Source organism: Protopterus annectens, chromosome 5.part0 (genome assembly GCF_019279795.1).
Source record: "Protopterus annectens isolate FY-2018-M chromosome 5.part0, PAN1.0, whole genome shotgun sequence".
NCBI lineage: Eukaryota > Metazoa > Chordata > Ceratodontiformes > Protopteridae > Protopterus > Protopterus annectens.
The window spans coordinates 260462728-260480035 of NC_056735.1; the positions used below are offsets into that span (position 1 = coordinate 260462728).

The following is a 17308-nucleotide window of genomic DNA, read 5'->3' on the forward strand; positions in this document are numbered from 1 at the left end:
CACTCAAAGGAGGGGTGGCAGACAGAAGCAACCCTGGGGCATGCACATGGCTCAAAAGCAACACCACAGTAACCTTCACCACTGGTGCATGGACACTTACACAGTGAAGGGATAGTTATCCCCAAAGGGAAGCTGCTTGCACATCCCCCATCCATTGGGCGGGTTAGGCCATAAACAGAAAAATACTACATGACTGCTCCTGCAGCTAACTCTCAGCTTAGAAGAATGAATAACCAATCTTGGAAAATGGGAGATCTAAAATGGCCAGCATGCAGCAGGGGAGAAAGAGGATATAGAAAATACAAAGAAAAATATCTATACAATATCAAGATGGTATAATGATGAAACACATGAAACAAGCTGAAAACACAAAGTCTTAGAAAATATTTGTTTCCTCCAAACATGTACACAGTTATAGCAGCACAGAAAAACATCTCTTAGTACTGCTGCCTCACAGCAGTTGGCTTTCCATTCCATTTCTTGATTAGGTATCTGCTGTACAAAGTCTGCATGTCCTCGTGTGTCCATGTGGGTTTTCACTGTATGTTCCTGTTTTCTCCCTCATAATAAGGGCATGTGGTATATGAAATGGCAATGCTCCAAGCTGCCCACGGGTGCAAGTACTGTATGTGATAGACTGACATCCCATCCGAGATTAGTTTCTCTGCATTTAGTCCACTAACTGCAAGGGTAACCTTTAGCTCACCAAGATCATGAAATAGATAAAGCAGGCACTTGAGAATGAATTAATTAATGATAGTCAGACACATCCTTGTATGAACAAAGTCTGTATACATACCCCAGAAGAGGACAGAAGTAGAGTGGGATAATTTGAAAGTACAATAATTCTGTTAACAAACCTGTAAGAGATGATAGGAAAGCTGTTATTTAAAACAGACAAACTCAAACATACATTATGTTGTCACATTATCAACTAGGCAATACACGTTTTATGTAACTTTTTAAGCTCTTAAAACTTAATATCTGTTCTTCCACACCAATTTTGATTTAGTAATTCCATCATAATAATCATTTCTTATATCATTTCTTGATACAATCTGAAAGACTTCTGCACGAGTCATAATTTAAGTCACACAGAACGTACCTACACTACAGAAGATCTCCACACCAAGAAATGAAAAGCTTTCACCCAGAAGGAAAATATTTGAGAACACAGACTGGGAGAATATGGCATAGTGGATTAAGAGAATAAAATGAAAATTAGGTATGTCGCTCATCCCTCTCTAACACAGATGACAAGCAGGCGGGGTATTTCGATTAGGTGCTTTGATACATAGAAACACATCAGGATGGATAGCAGCATCATAAAATATAAACAAACTGGTTAACAGACAGACATTATGTACATACATGCTTACAACAAAATGGCAGTCAGGCTTGCATGTGTTCAGTATTTATAGACTTGTCCAAGCCCTTGGATAGCTTTTTAAAGCTACACACACACTCACACTGATCTACATCCTCCCTCTTAAAAAAATTGCCTTTGGTAAAAACAACATTAGAGTTAGACATGCATTATTATACACATTAGAAACAAAATACAATGTTCATGTCCGAGTTGCCATGTATCTGTTACATGGTCTGGCGATACAACCAAATCTCACTGAATTTAGCAACAGGGATAGTCTTTGGTGAACAACTCACATCAGGAACTTCTGGATTTGTCACATAAATGGGAATATTCTCTGGAACTTCCTCTGGAATTGAACACCAGACAAACTCACTCCGAGACAGAGTACTTCTCACAAGCTATGCACTGTGGTATAGGCTTGGACACCGACCGGTCTCAAATGTTTCCAATTGCACCTAAACTCTTCTCCTTGAAATTCCACAATGTATGATCTCAGCTCTGGGCAAATATTCTTCACGACTCCAATTCGATCATAATCCATTAAGAGAAGGAGAAATGGCAAGGATGCAAACATCCAAAGGTTAAGTGGTTTGCTGGTCTTATCGTAGTAGGACCTCTGGGTTAAATGCTTCTTCAGCAGATTGGTTTTCACTGACTTGTTGTTCTTCACACATGGAACCAACAACTGACTGATGATTGGTAATGTGGCTCTGGTTTGTCCTGACAGAAGTCTCTGGGCAGGTTAACCAAGATGTTTATCACGAGGAATGTTTCTGAGATTCAAGAGATTCATGAAAACATCACTATTGTTTTGTTTAGACTTCTCTAGTAACTATTTTGTACTTCCAGCTGTATGTTTTGCTAAACCATTTAACTGTGGATACTCTGGGCTACTTGTGACAAAAGTGAAGTCCCATTTTTCAGCGAATCTTTTGAACTGTTGGCTTTTAAACTGCATGCCATTGTCAGAAATAACTTTGTGCAGACTACCATGGACTGCAAAATGATGCTTCATCTTGGTAATGACAATACTGGATGCTAAGTTGGGAAGTAGGTCAATCTCAAAACAACTGGAGTTAAAAGAGTCTAATAACACCAAATAATGTTGACCTTTCCCTCAAAAATGTCAGTGGCCACTGTCAACCAAGGTAGTTCAGGAATAACCTCATCTCTGTATGGAAAATATGGTTGCACTTCGTGAGCGAAACTAGACTGCTTTGACGACCATCCTTGACTGATAAAGTGGTTGAGCCTCTGTAAAACTGGATCTGTGGCTGTGTGATCTCTTAGCTTATCAAGGCATATGGAAGAAAAATGTCCGAGTTCCATGACTTCAAAATCAAGGGTCTCATTCGCATACTGCTCAGTGGTCTTTCTGGGAGATTTGGATAATTTATCAGCAAGATAAAGAAGTTTTCTTTTCTTGTAGACAAGAGTGAAATTATACTTCTGCAATCTAAGCATCATACTTTGCAATCTGGCTGGAGCTGAATGCATAGGCTTTCTCAAGCTAGCGACTAGCGGTTGGTGGTCTGTTTCGATCTGGATAGGTCTACCATAAATATAATCACGGAACTTCGAACATGCAAATAACAATTGCCAAATGTTCTAAGTATACTGCATTTCAGTTTGGGTAAGACTTCTCGATGCATAGGCAACAGGTTGACCCTGTTGTAGAATGACTGCACCAAGACCAAATTTCAAAGCATCACATGAAAGAGCAACTGGTTTATGAACATCATAGCATCTGACAGTTGGTGACCAAACAATTCTCTGTTTCTGGACATCAAATGCTCTTTGGTAGTGCTCTAACCAAGATCAGGATACATCTACACGTGTCAGTTCTCTGAGCAGTACTGAAAGTTAGCTCAAGTCTGGAATGAACTTGTCTACATAGTTAACCATGTCAAGAAAAAGTACAGTTTTGTACCTACCATAAATGTACATGTTCGAGTGCTAATACAGCTGCAGTCATAACAGATGGGTTTTCCTGCTGTCAGGCGGGTCCTCGGTCGGCCGAATTCCAAAGTCTAGGTCTGGCGTTGGATGTCGTCACTTCTTCCCTGACGTCAGTGCGACAGGGGTATAAAAGAACCAGCCGACACCATTTTCTTCAGTTTTTCTTGCCCTAGATGTCAGGTGCCCCCAGAAGGAAGGCAAAACATAAATTTATGTAATAATGCAATGCAATAAAATCAAAAAACAGTAGTTGCAAGCAAATATACCATAAAAGAATACCCCAATCATGTTGTATGAGGAGGTGTTAGCCATAAGGCCTGTCCCAAGAGGGGAAGGAGGGAGGGAAACCTGGACTGCAGCTGTATTAGCACTCGAACATCTACATTTATGGTAGGTACAAAACTGTACTATGTTCATCGTGCATACAGCTGCAGTCATAACAGATGGGTAGAATCCCAAAGCTAAAAAAGGGGTGGTAGGCACTAAGTGGAACTAGGAGGAGCTAAGATGCCCTGCAAGACTGCAGTGGCAAAGCCCGCTCTAGATTTGGAGTATAATGGTAGGTGATGGTGCTTGGAGAAAGTATGTACAGAACTCCAAGTAGCTGCTTCCAAAATATCTTTGGTAGGAACCCCCCCTGAGGAAAGCTGCAGAGGTAGCTGTGGCCCTTGTGGAGTGAGATCGGATGCCTGTAGGTACAGATTTACCATGAAAAGAGTAACAAAAGCGAATGCAGTGGGCTATCCATTTTGAGATTGTCTGTTTGGAAATAGGCTTCCCTTGAGCACCTGTAGCATAGGACACAAAGAGTTGCTCTGATTTTCTGAAAGTCTTTGTTCTGTCCAAATAATAACGGAGCTGTCTGTGAATGTCCAAGGAATGTAGTAGTCTCTCCCCTTTGTTTTGTGGATTAGGATAAAAGGTAGGTAAGTGGATAGCCTGATTCAAGGCTACCCTGGATACTACCTTTGGTATAAAAGAAGGGTTGGTTCATAAGGAAACTCTGTCCTGATGGAAAATGATGAAAGGCTGCACAGCCATGAGGGCTTGTAGTTCCGAAACCCTGCGTGCTGAGGTGACAGCCAGAAGGAAGGCTGTTTTCCATGACAAATATTGCAGTTCTGTTGAAGCAGCTGGCTCAAAAGGAGGCAGGGTCAGTTTTTCTAGAATGAAATTGAGGTCCCAAGCAGGTACTGGTTGCTTCCTTGGGGGTTTTATATTCTTAGCCCCTCTGAGGAACTGTCTTAAGAGAGGGTGAGAGAATAAAGGAGGATCAGAGTTGTATTCTGCAGAAATGGCTGAGGCATGGATTTTGATGGAGGAGAATGCAAGTCCACTGTTTAGCATCTCAGCTAAGTACTGTAATATTTGAGGTAAATTCAGTATTTCAGGATTCTGACCCTTTTTCTGATTCCAGGCACAAAACCGTTTCCATTTTGCGGAGTAGGCTTTTCTAGCAGAAGGCCTTCTGGCCTCCAAAATGACATCCTGTACCTCCTTGGAGAGTAGGGTCTGTTGTGAATTTAAGGAATCCTCCATGCGGCTAGATTGAGTGTTTTCAGCTGACTGTGCCGAGTTTTGAAGTTGTGCTGAGTCAGCAGAAGAGGCATTATCGGAAGGATCCATGGTGGGGAATGCGTCAGGCTCCTCAGGAGTGGGTACCAGTGCTGTCTTGGCCAGTCTGGAGCAATGAGAATCATCTTTGGTCTGTCTGCTCTGGCTTTTAATAGAACTTTGGGCAACAGAGGAAGAGGTGGAAAGGCATAAACTGTCATTGTTGTCCAACTGAAAGAGAGTGCGTCCACTTTCCAGGCCTGTGGATGAAAGGTCCTTGAGCAGAATTTTGTCAATTGGTAATTTCTGTGGGTGGCAAAGAGATCTATGTCTGGTCTTCCCCATGCTCGAATTATCTTTGTAAAAACTTGAGGATGCAACTTCCATTCGTGTAGATCTGTCATATTTCTGCTTAGGTTGTCCGCCAGCGTGTTTTCCTTGCCTGGCAGGAACTGTGCTTAAAGTTGAATTTGTTCCAAAGAGACATGGCTAGCCTGCATAGGGGGTATGAATGAGTTCCTACCTGCTTGTTTATGTACCACATCACTGTGGTGTTGTCTGTCCTTATCAATAGCTGGCCTGGATGCAGTAGGTCTTTGAAAGCCATAATAGCATTTATTACTGCTAGCATTTCCTTTTGATTGATGTGTAGGTGCTTTTCTTTGTGGGACCATTTGCCCTGAATGCACCAATCTGTCATGTGCGCCCCCCAGGCATAGTCCAAGGCGTCTGTTGTGATGACTTGATTTGCTTGAGGCTTGCAGAATGGGAGACCTATGTGACATGGAATCAGTGGTATAATTGTTTCCAAACTATGGCTGTGTTGAGACCATTAGGTACCACTGAAGTTTCCTCATATGCAGCTTTGCACATGGGATTAGTAGGATGCAAGATGCCATGAATCCCAGAGCCTGCAGGATTTTCCTTGCAGTCAGCCTGGTGAAGGTTGCCAGTCTTCTGAAGTAATGAGTTAGTTGCCCTTGTTTCTCTGGCGTGAGGTAGGCCATCTGGGTGTTTGTATTCAAGCTGTTACCCAGGAAAATTATTGTTCGAGAGGGTATTAGTCTTGATTTCTTTTTGTTGACTGTGTATCCCAGAGAATTCAACAACATTATTACAAACGCCAGGTGTTTCAGAAGTATGTGCTTGCTGTCCGCTTGGATGAGGCAGTCGTCCAAATATGGGTATATCTGTATCCCTTGAAGTCTGCAGTAGGCAATTACTGATGCCAGGCATTTCGTGAACACTCTGGGTGCAGTAGATTAGCCAAAGGGCAATGCAGAGAATTGATAATGGGTTGAACCTGCAAGAAATCTGAGGTATCTTCTGCAATCTTGTCTGATTGGGACATGCAGGTATGCCTCTTTGAGGTCCAGTGTTACCAGCCAAGACTCCTTGCCCAGCATGGGAAGAAGCTGCTGTAATGTGAGCATCTTGAATTTTGGTACGAGTAAATATGTGTTTAGGGTGGATAGGTCCAAAATAGGTCTCCAATCTTTGCCCTTCCTTGGTACCAGGAATAGTCTGGAATAAACACAGTACAGTTTTGTACCTACCATAAATGTAGATGTTTGAGTGCTAATACAGCTGCAGTAATCACAGATGGGTTCTCTGCCGTCAGGCGGTCCCTCGGTCGGCCGAATTCCAAAGTCTAGGTCCGGCGTCGGTTGTTGTCGCTTTCTTTCCTGATGTCAGTGAAGCAGGGGTATACAAGACACAGCCGACGCCATTTTCTTCAGTCTTTCTTGCCCCAGATGTCAGGTGCCCCCAGAAGGAAGGCAATACATAAATTATATTTATATACATGAAATGCAATATAATCAAAAATCAGTAGTTGCAAGCAAATATACCATAGAAGGATAACCCCATCAGGTTGTATGAAGAGGGGATAGGCCCTAGGCCTTTACCAAGAGGGGAAGGAGGGAGGGAAAACTGTACTGCAGCTGTATTAGCACTCTAACATCTACATTTATGGTAGGTACAAAACTGTACTATGTTCATCGTGCATACAGCTGCAGTAATCACAGATGGGTAGAATCCCAAAGCTACGCACAGGGTGGAAGGCACTAGGTGGAACTTGGATGAGCCAGAATGCCCTGCAACACAGCAGTGGCAAAGCCTGCTCTAGTTTTGGAATATAAAGGCAGGTGGTAGTGTTTTGTGAAGGTATGCACAGAACTCCAAGTGGCTGCCTCCAAAATATCTTTGGTAGGGACTCCTCTGAAGAAGGCTATAGAGGTAGCTGTGGCCCTGGTGGAGTGGGATCTGATGCCTGTAGGGACAGATTTTCCACGATAGGAGTAACAAAACCGTATGCAGTGGCCTATCCATTTTGAAATAGTCTGTTTGGAAACTGGCTTCCCTTGAGCTCCTACAGCATAGGACACAAAGAGTTGTTCTGATTTCCTGAAAGGCTGTGTTCTGTCCAAATAATAACGTAGCGGTCTATGGATGTCTAAGGAGTGTAGGAGCCTTTCCCCTTTGTTTTGAGGATTGGGGTAAAAGGAAGGTAAGTGTATGGCTTGATTTAAAGCTACCCTTGATACCACTTTAGGCATAAATGACGGGTTGGTTCGAAGGGAAACCCTATCCTGATGGAAGATGAGAAAGGGCTGCACAGCCATGAGGGCTTGTAGTTCCGATACTCTACGAGCTGAGGTAACGGCCAGAAGGAAAGCTGTTTTCCAGGACAAGTATTGCAAATCTGTTGAGGCAGCTGGTTCAAAGGGAGGCAATGTTAATTTTTCTAGAATGTAATTAAGATCCCAGGCTGCAAATCTGTAAAAACCAGAACGGGTAAACCAAGAAACAGCAGCTCACAGCCGAAGAAATCACCAGGACCTGGATGCAGATGGTATACTGCAATAATTCCTTTATTTTACGTATAACATCCACGAGTGAAAACAGCTCACAAAGAAAAAAACTGACTGGAACAAGAAATACAATCAAGCGCTTTCGCCCGGGCTCTCCCAGGCTTTATCAAGACAACAATATAGAGAATGTGCTTCCTTTATATATGCTTGTCCCTTCCCAATTATTCAATTATACTGTTGTGCTTAATTGAATTATTTTTACTGATTCAAAAGCTTCCTGATATGTAAAGCCATGATATCCAATACATTTTCAAGTATTTTTAAAAGCATTTATAAAAAAACATTTTTAAAAAACATAAGATCCCAGGCTGGTATTGGTTGTTTCCTTGGTGGTCTTATATTCTTAGCCCCTCTGAGGAACTGTCTTAAGAGTGGGTGAGAGAATAAGGGTGGATCCGTGTTGAATTCTGCAGAAATGTCTGAGGCATGGATTTTTATGGAGGAAAATGAAAGTCCACTGTTCAGCAGCTCAGCTAGATACTGTAATACCGGAGGCAAGTTCAGTTTTTTAGGGTCCTGGCCTTTTTTCTCATTCCAAGAGCATAACCGTTTCCATTTTGCGGAGTAAGCCTTTCTAGTAGATGGCCTTCTGGCCTCCAAAATGACATCCTGCACCTCTTTGGGGAGTAGAGCCTGTTGTGGTGTTAAGGAATTTTCCATGCAGCGAGATTGAGTGTTTTCAGCTGACTGTGAAGAGTTTTGTAGCTGTGCTGAGTCAGCAGAAGAGGCATTAGAGGTAGGGGCCAGGGAGGAGTATGTGTTAGGCTCTTCAGTAATGGGTACCAGTGTTGTCTTGGCCAGTCTGGAGCAATCAGTATCATCTTCGGTCTGTCTGCTCTTGCTTTCAAGAGCACCTTGGGCAGAAGAGGTAGAGGTGGGAAAGCGTAAACTGTCCATGCTGCCCAACTGAATGAAAGGGCATCCACTCTCCAGGCCTTTGGATGAAAGGTCCTTGAACAAAACCTTTCCAATTGATGATTCCTGTGGGTGGCGAAGAGATCTATGTCTGGCCTACCCCACGCTTGGATTATCTCTGAAAACACTTGAGGATGCAACTTCCATTCGTGTGGATCTGTCATATTTCTGCTTAGATTGTCTGCCAGCGTGTTTTCCAAGCCTGGCAAGTACTGTGCTTGAAGTTCGATTTGCCATTCCAGAGCCAAGTTCCAAAGTGTCATGGCTAGTCTGCACAGGGGGTATGAATGTGTTCCTCCTTGTTTATGTACCACATTACTGTGGTGTTGTCTGTTTCTTATCAATAATTGTCCTGGATGCAGGAGGTCCTTGAAAGCTGTAATTGCATTTATCACTGCTAGCATTTTTTTTTGATTGATGTGAAGGTGCTTTTCCTTTTGGGACCATTTGCCCTGAATGTACCTGTCTGTCATGTGCGGCCCCAGGCGTAATCTGAGGCGTCTGTTGTGATGACTTGATTTGCTTGATGCTTGCAGAATGGAAGACCTGTGTTTGTTTGACATGCTTGGGCCCACCATAGAAATTCCTTTTGCAAACATGGAATTATTGGCATTATTGTTTCCAAACTGTGGCTGTGTTGAGACCATAGGTTTTTTAGGTACCACTGAAGTTTCCTCATATGCAACTTTGCACATGGGATTAAAAGAATGCAAGATGCCATAAAGCCCAGAGCCTGCAGGATTTTCCTTGCAGTAAGCCTGGTACAATTTGCTAGTGTTTTGAAGTACTGAGTTAGTTGCCCCTGTTTTTCTGGCGTGAGATAGGCCATCTGGGTGTTTGTGTCCAAGTTGGCACCCAGGAAAGTTATTTTCTGAGATGGTGTTAGCCTGGATTTCTCTTTGTTGTTTGTGTATCCTAGAGAATTCAGTAACCATGTTGCATAAGCCAGATGTTCCAGAAGTATGTGCTTGCTGTCCGCTTGGATCAGGCAGTCGTCCAAATAAGCGTAAATATGTATCCCTTGAAGTCTGCAGTAGGCAATTACTGATGCCAGGCATTTCGTGAATACTCTGGGCGCAGTAGATAAGCCAAAGGGCAATGCAGAGAATTGATAGTGGATTGAACCTGCAAGAAATCTGAGGTATCTTCTGCAGCTTTGTCTGATTGGGACATGCAGGTATGCCTCTCCTTAAGGTCCAATGTTACCAGCCAAAACTCCTTGCCCAGCATGGGAAGAAGCTGCTGTAATGTGAGCATCTTGAATTTTGGTACGAGTAAGAATGTGTTTAGGATGGATAAGTCCAAAATGGGTCTCCAGTCGGTTTCTTTCCTTGGTACCAGAAATAGCCTGGAATAAAAACCTTGACCTTGTTCGTGAGTAGGTACCTCTTGAATAGCTTTCATGTCTATGAGCTTTGAAATTTGTAGTTGTGCCTCTGCCCTTTGATTGTGTGGCAGGTTTGGCATGCCTCTCATTTTTGGGAGAGTGTGAAAATGAAATCTGTAGCCTCTGTTTATAACGTCCAGGATCCATTTGTCTGTTGTGACAATATGCCAATTTCTTGTAAATAATGCCAGCTTTCCTCCCAAGGGTGCTGCCAGTTGATACTTGCTTGGCATGGAAAGGAGAAAGTCATTGGGTTTGTTTCCTGTATAGTTGTGCACTGTCTTCGCCACCTCTTGGTGCTGGAATTTGCCATTGCCTGCCTCTATATGATCCTTGTGATTGCCCTCTGCCCCTTGTGCGCCTGTATCTACCTCTTTGGGGCTTGTCCGTGGCTGGAAAGGACCAGTTTTTAGAAGGCCAATTTCTGCTAAAACGTGGTGGTTGAACCTGTAGAAAAGCTTTGACTGTTTGCATAGATTTGGCTTTTTCTTCCATTTTCCGTAGTATCTCCTCAGCATTAGTACCAAATAGCACATCCTTTTGTAAAGGAGCATCTAGTAGTTTAGCTTTCACATGATCAGGCAAGATTTGTTCCCTAAGCCATGCATGTCTACGAATGACTGATCCTGTAACAGCAGCTCTACTTGAGGCCTCTAGGGCATCATAGCCACATTGTAAAGTGTGTTTACCCACTTGCTCTGCACTATGCATCATATCCTGTAACTCCTTCAAATCTGGTTGTTCAGGTTGATTCATTTTATTTCTTAATTGTGATAACAGAAACTGCTGATATTTAAGCATATGAAACTGACAATTTAAGGCCCTCATAGCTAGGGTGGCCGAGGTATATACCTTTTTTCCCCACCTTTCTAAGGATCTTGACTCTCTTTCTGAAGGTAGTGGATTCTTAGCAGTAGAGGCCTTCATACCCTTGGGGCCTTGAGAAATGGTTTCAGGGTCAGCATTATGGCTTTTGTAAAGAAATTGGTGAGAGTTAGGAACTCTGTAGTACCTATCAGGCTTGATTGGGGCAGGAGGCAGGTAATCCGGTTTAAGGCAAGCCTCCGAATAAACATCATCAAGTACGTCCAAGACAGGAGGTATCACCAGAGGTCTGTGTTGAGGTAACAAAAGAAATTCCCTAAGTCTTTTCTTGGAATCAGAAAAGTCTTGGCCTTCCCAATGGAAGTGTTCCCTCAAGGTGTGCAAGGTTTCCCCAAAAGAAAAATCCTCAGGAGGAGATACAGAAGGAATGGACTGCTCTGCATCCGAGTCTTCAAATGGGGAGAAAGAGTGTTCCTCTACATCAGAATGTTCTGAAAAAATGGAGCCCTGATCAGAAGAGGGAGAATCTTCCTCCACTCTGGGCCTCTTGTCTGGAGGGGGTTGGGAACCCCTGATAAGAGTAATTAAAAATCTTCAGCCATTTTAAGCATCTGCTTTTTAGGCATGGGGCCTGGGGATGGGCCCTGTGCAACAGGCCTCTTGGGATGCATGGCTGATTTGGACTTAGTAAAGGCCTTAATGGAAAAGGAAGATGAAGGTCTAAAGACACCATGGGTGGAAGTGGACCTGTCCACATTAGGAGGCTCAACGCTCACAGTGGCTTCAGTGGTTGTAGTCTGGATCTGGGCCGAGGAACCTGCGGTCTCGGTTACAGAAGACACCGCCAAAGAAGTGTCGTCGGTAGTCAGGGACTGCATAGGCGCCTCGCTGAGAACCGGACCACGTGTAGCCGGTTTTGGCGTGGTGTCGGTGGGGACCGCAGACCTCGCGTGTCGGTCCTTGTCCTTGCGTTTTTTGGTCAAAACGGTAGTCGGAGTCTCCGACGACATTTTATAATCAAAGGCTGTACCAAAAAAGTGTTGGGCGAACTCCGCCCGACGCTTAATAGTGCGTTTATTGAAAGTAGTGCAAAAGCGACAGCCCGAGATGTCGTGGTCTGGGCCTAAACAAGGTATGCAAAGGGAATGGAAATCCTTATGCGGTATTTGCTTCCCACAAGAAATACAATTGTTAACTTTTTCTGACATCGGTCTGAGGCAAGAAAAGTACTTAGCTTTAATGAAGACTTCGGTTTCCAATTTTTCGTAAATTCAGGAGCTGGCCGACCGGCACTTGCGAACTGCTTCTGCTTCAGGCACCGTGCGGCAAAAAAGACTGAAGAAAATGGCGTCAGCTGTGTCTTATATACCCCTGCCTCACTGATGTCAGGAAAGAAAGCGACAACAACCGACGCCGGACCTAGACTTTGGAATTCGGCCGACCGAGGGACCGCCTGACGGCAGAGAACCCATCTGTGATTACTGCAGCTGTATGCAAGATGAACATCTTGACCCTGTTCTTGTGCAGGTACCTCTTGAATAGCTTTCATGTCCATGAGATCTGAAATTTGTTTTTGTGCCTCTGCCCTTTGATTGTGTGGCAGGTTTGGCATGCCTCTCATTCTTGGAAGGGTGTGAAAGTGGAATCTGTAGCCTCTGTCTATAATGTCCAGAATCCATTTGTCTTTTGTGACAATATGCCAATTTTTTGAAAATAACGCCAGTTTTCCGCCTAAAGGTGCTGCCAATTGAGCCTTGCTTGGCATGCAAAGGGGAAAGTCATTGGTTCTGCTTTCTGAATGGCTGTGAGCTATCCTCACCACCTCTTGGTGTAGGTGCTTGCCATTGTCTGCCTCTAAATGATCCTTGAGATTGCCCTCTACTCCTCGGGCGCCTGTATCTACCTCTTTGAGGTCTGTCCGTGGCTGGAAAGGACCAATTTTGTGAAGGTCAGTTTCTACTGAAACGTGGAGGTTGTACCTGTAGGAAATCTTTTACTGTTTGCATTGATTTTGCCTTTTCCTCCATTTTCTTTAATACCTCCTCAGCTTTAACACCAAACAATACATCTTTTTGAAGAGGTGCATCTAGTAGTTTAGCTTTGACATGATCTGGTAAGGTTTGCTCTTTGAGCCAAGCATGTCTACATATGACTGATCCTGTAACAGCAGCTCTACATGAGGCCTCTAAAGCATCAAAACCACATTGCAAGGTATGTTTACCCACTTGCTCTGCACTATGTAACAAATCCTGCAACTCCTTCAAGTCTGGTTGTTCAGGTTGTGACATTTTACCTTTCAACTGAGATAACAAAAACTGTTGATACTAACATATGGAACTGACAGTTTAATGCCCTCATGGTTAGGGTGGCCGAGGTGTATACCTTTTCCCCCCACCTTTCTAAAGCTCTGGAATCTCTCTCTGAAGGCAATGGATTTTTGGCAGTGGAGGCCTTAATTCCCTCGGGGCCCTGTGAAATGGTTTCTGGGTCAGACGCATGGCTTTTGTATAGGAATTGGTGTGAATCAGGAACCCGGTAATACCTGTCAGGCTTGACTGGAGCTGGAGGTAAAGAGTCTGGGTTGAGGCTGGCCTCTGAAAACACATCATCTAGTATGTCTAAGACAGGAGGGATAGCCAGAGGCATGTGCTGAGGGAGCAAGAGGAAATCCCTGAACCTTTTCTTGGAGTCTGAGTAATCTTGGCCTTCCCAGTGGAAGTGTTCCCTCAAGGTATGCAAGGTTTCCCCAAAAGAGTAGTCCTCGGGGGGGGGGGGGGGGGAGACGGAGGGAATTGACTCCTCTGCATCAGAATCTTGAAAAGGGGAGTATGAATGTTCCTGGTCTTCAGAATGTTCTGAAGTAATGGAGGCCTGGTCCGAGGAAGGGTATTCTTCCTCCATTCTGGGTCTTTTGTCCGAGGGGGGTTGGGAACCCCTGATAAGAGTAATCAAATCCTCAGCCATTTTGAGCATCTGCTTTTTTGGCATGGGGCCTTGAGAGGGGCCCTGTGGAGCTTGTCTTTTAGAATGCATGGATGCTTTAAATTTAGTGAAAGCCTTAATGGAAAAAGAAGGCGGCCTGAAGACACCTTGAGAGGTGGCAGGTCTGTCTAAACTCTGAGTTTCCCCGCCAAGAGTGGCTTCGGTATCTGTAGTCGGGGTGTGGGCCGAAGAGCCTGCGACCTTGGGCACAGAAGACACCGCTAATTAAGTGCCATCGGTAGTCAGGGGCTGCGTAGCCGCCGCGCTGAGAACCGGAGCACCAGTAGTCGGCTTTAGCGTGGTGTCGGTAAAAGTCGCAGACCTCGTATGTCGGTCCTTATCTTTGCGCCTTTTACTCAAAACTGGAGTCGGATTATCCGATGACATAATGTAATTACAGTTTTTGCCAAAATAGTGTTGAGCGAACTCCGCCCGACGCTTAATAGTGCATCTGTTGAATGTAGCACAAAAACGATAGGCCGAGACGTCGTGGTCTGGGACTAAGCAAGGAATGCAGAGGGAATGGAAATCTTTATGCGGTATTTGCTTCCCACATGAAATGTAGTTATTAACTTTGTCTGACATCGGTCTGAGACAAGAAAAGTTTCCCCAACGGGGTACTTGGCTTTCAAGAAGACTTCGGTTGCAAAATATTCGTAATCTCAGGAGCTGGCCGACCGGCACTTGCGAACTGCTTCTGCTTCGGGCACCGCGCGGCAAGAAAGACTGAAGAAAATGGCGTTGGCTGGTTCTTTTATACCCCTGTTGCACTGACGTCAGGGAAGAAGCGACGACATCCGACGCCGGACCTAGACTTTGGAATTCGGCCGACCGAGGACCCGCCTGACGGCAGGAAAACCCATCTGTTATGACTGCAGCTGTATGCACGATGAACATCATTGCAAGGCTTGAACACTGTCTGGAGTTGGTATCCAGAGAATGGCTGTTTGTTTAGAAGGGTCTGGTCGCAGGCCTGAACTAGTAAATAAATGACTACATAAGTAACTCTTGTAGCCTGAATCTGCATTTCTGTGGATTGAGTTTAAGATTCACTTGATGTGCTCTTTCCAGAACTTTTCTGAGGTTTCCGTCATGCTCAACTTCACCATTACCTCCTACTAGTATGTCATTTACTATAATAGCACAAGGATACCCAGAAAAAAGTTGCTCCATTGCACGTTGAAAGACTTCACTTGGAAAATTTATGCCAAATGGCATTCTCACAAATCTGTACCTTTCACACAGATTACTGAACGTAGGTAGCAATGATGATGATTTCTTGTCAAGCTGAATTTGCCAAAATTAACTCTTTGCATCTAAGACAGAAAAAGCAGTGGCATTTGGCATTACAGCTGCAACTTCTTCGACTGTGCACATTGGATGAGGAGGTATTTTTACTGCTTTGTTCAAATCTCGTGGATCAATACAAATTCTGATGTCATCTGAACTTTTCTTATGCACTACCACCATGGAAGATAACTACTATTCCAATGGTTCTGCAACTGGACAAATCACACCTTGTCGTACCATTTTATATAGCTTGGCTTTGACTCTGTCCTGCATGGCTATTAGAACTTTTTGTGCTGGCCTGATAACTGGATTGACATCTGGATAGAACATCTCAAGAGTACACAACTGGAAGCTTCCCTAGTTTGTCTTTGAAAAAAATCAGAATAGGAAGAAAAAAATGTACTGGGCGAAATTAGAGTAGTAGTCTTTCAAGCTAACATGATGGACTTCCTTATTAAATGAAAGCAGTCACATTTTCAAATGGTCTCTGAGCCCTAATAATGACTAGACATGCATCTTGACCACATGAAATAAGTTGTAGCTTCTCCTGCTCTGTTGGGAGCAACATGAAAGTGCTACTGAGCTTTCAGTATGAATTTCTTCACCACCACAAGAAAACAAGCTTCACACTCTTTGCCAAATCAAGCTTTTCACCATGAGACACTCTGGCAAATGTTGCTGCTGACATAACATTGCACTTGGAACCAGTGCCAACTTTGAGCTCTATGGGTTTTAAATTTATCTGAACAGTACAAAATACTTCATGCTTTGCCCTTAAATCTACTGCATTAACTGTTTCATGAAGTACTGACACACCATCAATATATATAGAGCCTAGAGCAGAGATGCAGCTTTCTAACTGATCAACTTGTTTCTTAAAATGTTCCCTTTTAATAAAATAATGTGGGCCTTTTGATTTACAAAACCTTTTTAAATGATTCCACTTACTGCATTTGTGACATTGCTAACCAAAAGCTAAACATTTTTTTTCCTATTAGATTCATGATTTCCATCACAATTACGACACTTGACGATGAAATTAGGTTGGGGCCCATGCTTTGAGTTTGCTGACTCACTCATATGCTTCAGTGAGACTGTGCGAACTCTGGAATTTTCTGGAAAGCTCTGGGGGTTACCAGTGGATGCTGAAGTGGCTACACTTGCGGCCATATGTTTGTGCCAGTTTCTTTTAACCACGTGCTGCATACTATCAACATGAGCTTTGTCTCTGTGCCTTCTAAAGCTATTCTCAATTGTAAGCATGTGTGTGTGTGCTTTTCTGTGAGCTTGTATATCTGACAAATCTCAATGGCCTTATTCACAGTTAAATCACGGTCACAAAGCAAAATCTTTCTCACAGCATCACCTTTAACACCACACACAAGTCTGTCTTATCAACTCATCCCTTAAATCATCAAATCTGCACGTTTTAGCCTCGTTTCTCAAGACAGTTATATATGTTGCCAAAGTTTCATCAGGCTTTTGATCCCTAGCATAAAATAAGTGCCTTTCCATTCTAACATTTGTCTGGGGGTTACACATTTCTCTAAATTTACGTTTTAAGTACTCAGGGTCCTCCCCTGATTCAGCCGGTACAACAATATGACGGTTTTCCCCATCACCTGTATAGATGATAGCAGGTGCATACACAAATGAACATTCTCTTTCAATGGCTTCTGGCCCAGCTAAATTAAGCAGAATAAATGCCTTTGTATGGTCATCTTTATTAGAAAATGCAGCCTGTATGAAAATGTCATACTCTTGCTCAAACACTCTCCAGTTCCCTGCAATACTATTGTCAAACACAACTGCACTGGGTTTTCGAAATCCGTCTGCCATGCCCACAAAGTATGCACAAATACACTGAAAATATGGCCCTTGTAATTATGTATGTACAAACTGTTCTGTGAACTTGTAATAACATTGAAATGCATAATACACACTTTGAAATACTATAATTTATGAAACATGCTTTCTAACGGCTGTATTTTGCGAAATATCTTTACTGTAATACTGCACAAACATGCAAACACTTTATACACTTCTGCTAACTTGGATATTTTTAATATGAAAAATACGTGCCTAGCGAAAATGCGGTTGTTTCCTCTCACTATTAGTTTTATGCAATTCAGACTTTATTTCAAACATTTT

The 17308-nt window shown here is 43.4% G+C and overlaps 1 protein-coding gene across 1 annotated transcript in view; it reads right to left on the reverse strand.

Annotated features, from left to right (window-relative positions):
- Nucleotides 1–17308, reverse strand: part of WDR4 (WD repeat domain 4) — a 468232-nt gene that overhangs the window by 238287 nt on the left and 212637 nt on the right. Inside the window, exon 6 of the mRNA XM_044072230.1 lies at nucleotides 800–860. Coding sequence (XP_043928165.1) covers nucleotides 800–860 — 61 coding nt within the window. The remainder of the gene's footprint in view (nucleotides 1–799; nucleotides 861–17308) is intronic.